The sequence below is a fragment of the Erpetoichthys calabaricus genome, chromosome 3 (genome assembly GCF_900747795.2).
Source record: "Erpetoichthys calabaricus chromosome 3, fErpCal1.3, whole genome shotgun sequence".
NCBI lineage: Eukaryota > Metazoa > Chordata > Cladistia > Polypteriformes > Polypteridae > Erpetoichthys > Erpetoichthys calabaricus.
Window position 1 is genome coordinate 16,676,901 of NC_041396.2, and position 8,634 is coordinate 16,685,534.

General features: G+C 43.7%; 1 protein-coding gene across 1 annotated transcript in view; it reads right to left on the reverse strand.

Moving 5' to 3' along the window:
• The window catches only part of cdc5l (CDC5 cell division cycle 5-like (S. pombe)), a 98,209-nt gene extending 90,438 nt beyond the window's left edge, over positions 1-7,771 (reverse strand). Inside the window, exon 1 of the mRNA XM_051924413.1 lies at positions 7,620-7,771. Within this exon, the coding sequence (XP_051780373.1) occupies positions 7,620-7,664 (45 nt within the window). The 5' untranslated portion in view covers positions 7,665-7,771. The remainder of the gene's footprint in view (positions 1-7,619) is intronic.
• Between the last annotated feature and the right edge of the window lie 863 nt (positions 7,772-8,634).

The window sequence follows — 8,634 nt, forward strand, 5'->3', positions numbered from 1 at the left end:
TCATCTTTTCCTCTTTCCTGGCAGCTCTATCCTTAGCATCCTTCTCCCAATATACCCAGCATCTCTCCTCTGCACATGTCCAAACCAACGCAATCTCGCTTCTTTGACTTTGTCTCCCAACCGTCCAACTTGAGCTGACCCTCTAATGTCCTCATTTCTAATCCTGTCATATGCTTTCTCCAGGTCCACAAAGACGCAATGCAACTCCTTCTGGCCTTCTCCATACTTTTCCATCAACACCATCAGAGCAAACATCGCATCTCAGTAGTCATCACCTCACTTCTTAACTGAGCTTTCCCATAACTTCATGCTGTGGCTCATTAATTTTATTCCTGCACATCCCCCTTATTCTTAAATATCAGCACCAGTACGCTTCTTCACTCCTCAGGCATCCTCTCACTTTCCAAGATTCAATTAAACAATCTGGTTAAAAACTCCACTGCCATCTCTCCTAAACACCTCCATGCTTCCATAGTTATGTCATTTGGACCAACAGCCTTTACATTCTTCATCCTCTTCATAGCTGTCCTTACTTCCTCCTTGCTAATCCGTTGCACTTCCTGATTCACTATCTCCACATCATCCAATGTCTTCTCTTTCTCTTCATTCATCAGCCTCTCCAAGTACTCTTTCTATCTGCTCAACACACTCTCCTCACTTGTGAGTATGTTTCCATCTTTATCCTTTATCACCCTAACCTGTTGCACATCTTTCCCAGCTCGGTCCCTCTCTGTAACCCACTGGTCCTTTTCTCCCTCCTTAGTGTCCAACCTCCCATACAACTCATCATACGCCTTTTCTTTAGCCTTTGCCACCTCTCTCTTCACCTTGCACTCTTGTCTACTTTCTGCATCTCTCCGACTATCCCACTTCTTCTTCGCCATTATCTTCCACAGTATACTCTTATATTTCCTCATTCCACCACCAGGCTTCCTTTTCCTCCTTCCTCTTTCCAGATGTCACGCCAAGCACCCTTCTTGCTGTCACCTTTACTTACATCTGCTGTAGTTTCCCAGCTGTCTGGTAATTCTTCACTGCCACCCAGTGCCAGTGCCAGTCTCACCGCCTCCCTAAATTCAATCTTGCAGTCTTCCTTTTTCAACTTCTTCCATTTGATCCTTGGCTCTGCCCTCACTCTCTTCCTCTTCTTGATCTCCAACGTCATCCTACAGACCACAATCCTATGCTGCTTAACTACACTTTCCCCTGCCACCACTTTGCAGTCTTCAACTCTTCTGCACAGGATGTAATCTGCTTGTGTGCATCTTCCTCCACTCTTGTACATAACCCTATGTTCCTCCTTCTTCTTAAAATACGTATTCACCATAGCCATGTCCATCCTTTTGGCAAAATCCACTATCATCTGACCTTCTTCATTCTTCTCCTTGACACCATACCTACCCATCACTTCCTCGTCTCCACTGTTCCCTTCACCAACATGTCCACTGAAATCCGTTCCAATCACCACTTTCTGTCCCTTGGGTACACTGTTCATCACTTCATCCAACTCACTCCAAAAATCATCTTTCTCACCCTTTGAACTCCCAACTTGCGGTGCATATGTACTAACAACATTCATCATCACACCTCCAGTTTCCAGCTTCATAATCATTTCTCTGTCGGACACTCTTTTCACTTCCAGAACACTCTTGACATACCATATTGTTCCTTCAGAATAACCCCGATCCCATTTCTCCTCCCATCCACACCATGATAGAACAATTTGAATCCACCTGGCCTTACTCCCCTTCCAGTTAGTCTCTTGCATGCACAGTATATCAACCTTCCTTCTCTCTATCATATCTGCTAACTCTATCCCCTTATCAGTCATACTGCCAACATTCAAAGTTCCTACCCTCAGTTCCACTCTCTTTACCTTCCTCCTCTCCTCCTGCCTCCGGACATGTCTCACCCCTCTTCTTCTATGGCCAACAGTAGCCCAATTTCCGGCAGCACCCTGTTGGCTAACAGTACTGGTGGCGGTCGTTGTTAACCCAGGGCTTGACCGATCTGGTATGGAAATTTGTATTGTTGTCCGCATATTGATTTGGCAAAACTTTACACCGGATGCCCTTCCTGACATAACCCTCCCCATTTATCCGGGCTTGGGACTGGCACAAAGAAACACACTGGTTTGTGCATCCCCTGTGGCTGTTTTATATATATTATATATATACAGTGGGGCAAAAAAGTATTTAGTCAGCCACCAATTGTGCAAGCTCTCCCACTTAAAAAGATGAGAGGCCTGTAATTTTCATCATAGGTATACCTCAACTATGAGAGACAAAATGAGAAAAAAAAAATCCAGAAAATCACATTGTCTGATTTTTAAAGAATTTATTTGCAAATTATGGTGGACAATAAGTATTTGGTCAATAACAAACAAGCAAGATTTCTGGCTCTCACAGACCTGTAACTTCTTCTGTAAGAGGCTCCTCTGTCCTCCACTCGTTACCTGTATTAATGGCACGTGTTTGAACTCGTTATCAATATAAAAGACACCTGTCCACAACCTCAAACAGTCACACTCCAAACTCCACTATGGCCAAGACCAAAGAGCTGTCAAAGGACACCAGAAACAAAATTGTAGTCCTGCACCAGGTTGGGAAGACTGAATCTGCAATAGGTAAGCAGCTTGGTGTGAAGACATCAACTGCGGGAGCAATTATTAGAAAATGGAAGACATGCAAGACCACTGATAATCTCCCTCAATCTGGGGCTCCACGCAAGATCTCACCCCGTGGGGTCAAAATGATCACAAGAACGGTGAGCAAAAATCCGAGAACCACACGGGGGGACCTAGTGAATGACCTGCAGAGAGCTGGGACCAAAGTAACAAAGGCTACCATCAGTAACACACTACGCCGCCAGGGACTCAAATCCTGCAGTGCCAGACGTGTCCCCCTGCTTAAGACAGTACATGTGCAGGCCCGTCTGAAGTTTGCTAGAGAGCACTTGGATGATCCAGAAGAGGACTGGGAGAATGTCATATGGTCAGATAAAACCAAAATAGAACTTTTTGGTAAAAACTCTACTCGTCGTGAGTTGCATCCAAAGAACACCATACCTACTGTAAAGTATGGGGGTGGAAACATCATGCTTTGGGGCTGTTTTTCTGCAAAGGGACCAGGATGACTGATCCGTGTAAAGGAAAGAATGAATGGGGCCATGTATCGTCAGATTTTGAGTGAAAACCTCCTTCCATCAGCAAGGGCATTGAAAATGAAACATGGCTGGGTCTTTCAGCATGACAATGATCCCAAACACACCACCCGGGTAACGAAGGAGTGGCTTCGTAAGAAGCATTTCAAGGTCCTGGAGTGGCCTAGCCAGTCTCCAGATCTCAACCCCATAGAAAATCTTTGGAGGGAGTTGAAAGTCCGTGTTGTCCAGCGACAGCCCAAAAAAATTCAAAAACCGAGGTCATTGTTTTTAGTCCCGACCGCAAACAGACCCTACCCCTTGACCTCGACTTTCTTCCCATTCCAGTAACTTCGTCTGTTTCCAATCTTGGAATCAAAATGGATATGGTCCTGAAAATGGATGCTCAAGTCAACAGCACAGTAAAATCCTGCTTTTTCCATCTCAGGCGAATTGCCAAACTCAAACCAATTCTGCCTTACCACCTCCTGGAATCAGTAATCCATGCATTCATTACGTCCCGGCTCGACTATTCTAATTCCTGCCTATATGGTATTAGTAAAGCCACTCTTTCGAGACTCCAATTGGTTCAAAATGCGGCTGCAAGACTTTTAACTGGAAGCAGCAGAAGCCAACACATTACACCGATTTTAAAAACCCTACACTGGCTGCCGGTTAGCTTCAGAATTGATTTTAAGATACTCCTCTTAACCTATAAGGCACTAAATGGTCTAGCCCCTGCCTACTTGAGTGTCTTGCTCCATCGTCACAATCCCCCTCGTGTTCTTAGATCCGCAGATCAGCTGCTCCTAACCGTTCCCAAGGCACATTTTAAAGCTCGTGGTGAAAGGGCTTTTTCTGTCTGTGCACCCAAGCTCTGGAACTCCTTACCTTTAGTGGTTAGGCAGGCCGCTTCAGTCACCACATTCAAATCACACCTAAAAACGCACTTCTTCACATTGGCTTTTAATTCTTAACCTGTCTTATTCCCACTTGCTTTTTGCTATTTCTCTGTTTTATTGGGTCCCCTGACCTGTTTTTTTTAGTGTCTGTTTTAATTCTCTCTTAATGTTTGTTTTTAATATTTTGCTTTTAGTCTTGCTTGTTTTAACTGTACAGCGCTTCGGTCAGTTGTAATGCTGTGTTTTTAAGTGCTTAACAAATAAAAATGGTATGGTATGGTATGGTAAAACATCACTGCTATAGAGGAGATCTGCATGGAGGAATACCAGCAACAGTGTGTGAAAACCTTGTGAAGACTTACAGAAAACGTTTGACCTCTGTCATTGCCAACAAAGGGTATAACTGAACTTTTGTTATTGACCAAATACTTTTTTTCCACCATAATTTGCAAATAAATTCTTCAAAAATCAGACAATGTGATTTTCTGGATTTTTTTTTCTCATTTTGTCTCTCATAGTTGAGGTATACCTATGATGAAAATTACAGGCCTCTCTCATCTTTTTAAGTGGGAGAACTTGCACAATTGGTGGCTGACTAAATACTTTTTTGCCACACTGTAAATAATTTTTTTTTTCACCAATCTTAAGTTTTCCAATTTCTATATTGTTCTCAAAACACAGCACTTGGGAAATAACAGTTCACTTAATAAGCCTAGGAATCCAATTTAAAACAGAGGCTGGTTGGAACAAAAACCTGCAGCCACAGTAGGTCCCCAGGACTGAGTTTGGGAAACACTGCGTTAACACATTTCATCATGAAACTGATATCAAGTGTAAATCTAAGGATTCTAAATGTGCAGAGAGATGGCATATCATAAATGTAATGGGAGACAAAGTCAGAGTGGCGAGATTGCAATTGGTTTGGACATGTGCAGAGGAGAGATGCCGAGTACATTGGGAAAAGGATGGTGAGCTGCCAGGAAAAATGAAAAGAGGAAGGCCTAAGAGGAGGTTTATGGATGTGGTGGGAGAGGACATGCAGGTGATGGGGGTGACAGAGCAAGAAGACGAGGACAGAAAGATATGGAACAAGATGATCCGCTGTGGCAACCCCTAACGGGAGCAGCCAAAAGAAGAAGTAGTAGAATGTGTTCTGTGTGGCAATCGCTGCCTGCCCCTGCTGTCAGCGCAAGTGGAAGCCCCCAGAGGTACGCAGCGATTAACTGGGTTGGCTTTAAGATGACATTTACAATGTTCTACTTTAATGCCCAAATAAACTTTCCATTTTACTTATGAAACAGACCTTTTTTTCCTTCACTGTGTCCCAATTTTTTTTTCCTCTGTGGCTCAAATATGCTTCCGTACATGGTAGAGAAGACGATGGTATCCTAGGCCTTTAAAGTATATTGTGTCATTACAATGGGGAATATGCGACGCTGGTATTGCTCATGCGAGAAATAGATGAAGAAAACCACCATGAGCACATTTGTATGTCAGCATTTAAGTTTGATGATTTGCTTCACCACATTGAACCATTCATCAAACATGGAAAGCACTCACATCGATCCTGTTGGATCTCCAAAGCGGCTTGGCGTCTCATGTTGATAGTAAACAAAGATTCTGATGTCACGTTCCAACTTCAACACACTTTGTCACAGGGGTCTGCTGGAGTCAATCCCAGCCAACACAGGCAGGAACAAACCCCAGGCAGGGTGCCAACCCACCGTAAGACACACACACACATCCACACACCAAGGACACACTGGGGACAATTTAGAATCGCCAATCCACCTAACCTGCATGTCTTTGGACTGTGGGAGGAAACCCACGCAGACACGGGGAGAACATGCAAACTCCACGCAGGGAGGACCCGGGAAGTGAACCCAGGTCTCCTTACTGCGAGGCAGCAGCGCTACCACTGCGCCACCGTGCTGCCCTTGTACCTTTTGTGAAAGTGTTTATTTGATATTTGGACTTCAGGCTTCACACATTATACACTTCATGTCTACATTTTGTCAATTATTACCAAAACATGAAAAATGTTTCTGTTTTAACGATGTGTTTACATAGATTGTTGCAGATATGGAACACACATGAAATGCATGTGTTCCAAATAACAATATAGTATTTACTCTATACAGCTCTAAGTAACTGACAGGCAGGTAAACAGACCTGAGCTGAGAAAACTTTGTGCGGTGGTGGGGGGAAAGTGATAGCAGGCTGCTTATCAACACAATTAAAAGACAAAAGATGCTGACGGAGAGGTGCAAAGGGATTTAAGGTTGGAAAGATTTATGAGTTTTTTCATAGGCTTTGGTAATTCTAGTGTTAAATCACGACTTCAGTTTAGCATACCCTGACTAGAGCTGCTAATTGGCTGTGGCTAGCCATTAGTACTAAAATATATTTATAAACTCTAACTGATCCTCTGCCATTTGGTTACTCTTCTTGGTATCCTCATGTGGCACTTAGTGCCATTTCTCTACTACCAAGATGTTTGCTTGCCATTGGAAAAGTCATCTCAGATAAAGCAGCACTGGAGTCATTGAGTAGAAGAGTCTTTTCATTTGATTGGCTGGCCCAGTACTGACACAGCTGTAGAGTGGCCAGTAGGGAAGAGGTGGCTAGCTGGCTGAGGCCTCCAGGTCTCTGATTGTGTCTGGCTTGTCTGGGGTTGCTTTGCTGCCTCAAGTATTGGGCAGCTTGCAGTAATCGAATCAACTATGAATTCTGCAAAGTGTACTGAGAAGAATGTGAGGCCATCTGTCCAATAGTAGAAGTCAAACCATAATTTTACTTTGCAAAATGATAATGACCCAAAATACACTAGCAAATCCACATGTCTCACAAAGAAGAAATGGAGAGTTCTGGACTGGCCTGGTCAAAGCCCTGGGTTGAATGCCATTAAAATGTTGTGGAGGGTATCTGAAACGCATGCATGAAAACCCATCAACATCTTGCCACTAAAGGAACTGGTCACATATTTCACTGGAGGGCAGCAAGGAAAAGGCAACATTGTTTTGTGTTAGCGATCTGTTATTTATGCCACATTAACACAATCGACATATCACTCAATGCTCAAAGATGTCCAGGCACAACAATGGCCATATCAGCCAGGTGCCCAGGGGTGCCACCGGATACAGTAAGGTACTGCTCAGGAGTACAGCAGCTAATTACGGGGTACAATCACGAAATGAAACTAGCACCGAATATCACAGAAATAAATAAATTAACTTGAAAACGAACAAATAACAAAAGGCGCCAGGAAAAACGGGCGCATGAATGAAAAGAGCAGCCAAATAAACAGCCTAATAAAGTACACCCTGAGAAAACCTCTGCGGTGGTACAGCGCTCAATAAATCAAGCAGAACAAACGAAATCTGCAGTTTAAACTGATTAAATCAGGTAGCTCTACAAAAAGGTCCATTCGCTTTACTTTATACACCGCTGGCAATGTGGCACTGCAACCGACGAGGCTGCCAGCCCTCCTGCTTAAACAGCCTGGTGCGACACACGACAGCGGAATGTTGTAATCAAACCCCACACGGCGTCTCGCTTCTTCCGAACGTCCCTTACCTCGGTGTTGCGCCAAACGCCTCCTTTAATCATAATCCGCGGCATCTTGCTTGCAAAAAAGCGGCAGCCTGGTCACCAAAACCTGCAGTAAACAGAACTCTGCACCAATATGGCCCCTTCGCTTCCGGTAAACCTGCAGAGGAAAGAGAGGCAGCGAGGTGAAACCGTCCCTCGAGAGACTCGCGCGCGCCCCCTATCGCTCGGGGGGTCTGCAGAGACTTAACACGCGCCGTGGCTGGGTCACGTGCCCACGTTTACAAGGCGACAAAGACTGAAGTCTGTTGTTTGCCAATATTCTGCCATTTGTTGCTGCCCTATCGTAATGTTTCGAAACCGACATAGATGACTGATCACGCTACCTATGGACCCTATAGAAGGTGAGAGCTGCACAGCTGATTGCATCAGAGTTGATGCTTTTAAAAACCTCTGATCAATAGATGGCATAAAGCTTAAGCTTCAGAAATGTTGGTCAAAACAGCTAGAGGTAGAAAAGAAGAATCGACATTCTACCAAATCAATGAAGCTACGGCTTAACTGCCGGATAGAAGCTGTGAACGTCAGGACCTCAGACGGGGCACACCCGCTGTTTCTGTGGTGATGTGAAGTTTCTCCAACAGGTAAGGAGCGAAGTGTGCCGCTCATTTTATATAGTCCTGTGTGTTCATGGAGGTTTGACCAACGCTTACAACTATGTGGTCCAAGGCTTTGCCATTAATTAATTTTTAGTTTGTATAGCATCTTATTCTACAAGCTCCATCACAGGATGCTGAATAAAGTTAACTAGAAAGAATAATGAGGCCGACCACAGATAGATAGATATGAAAGGCACTATATGATAGATAGATAGATAGATATGAAAGGCACTATATAATAGATAGATAGATAGATAGATAGATATGAAAGGCACTATATAATAGATAGATAGATAGATACGAAAGGCACTACAGTATATAATTCTTTATGATAGATAGATAGATATGAAAGGCACTATATGATACATAGATAGATAGATATG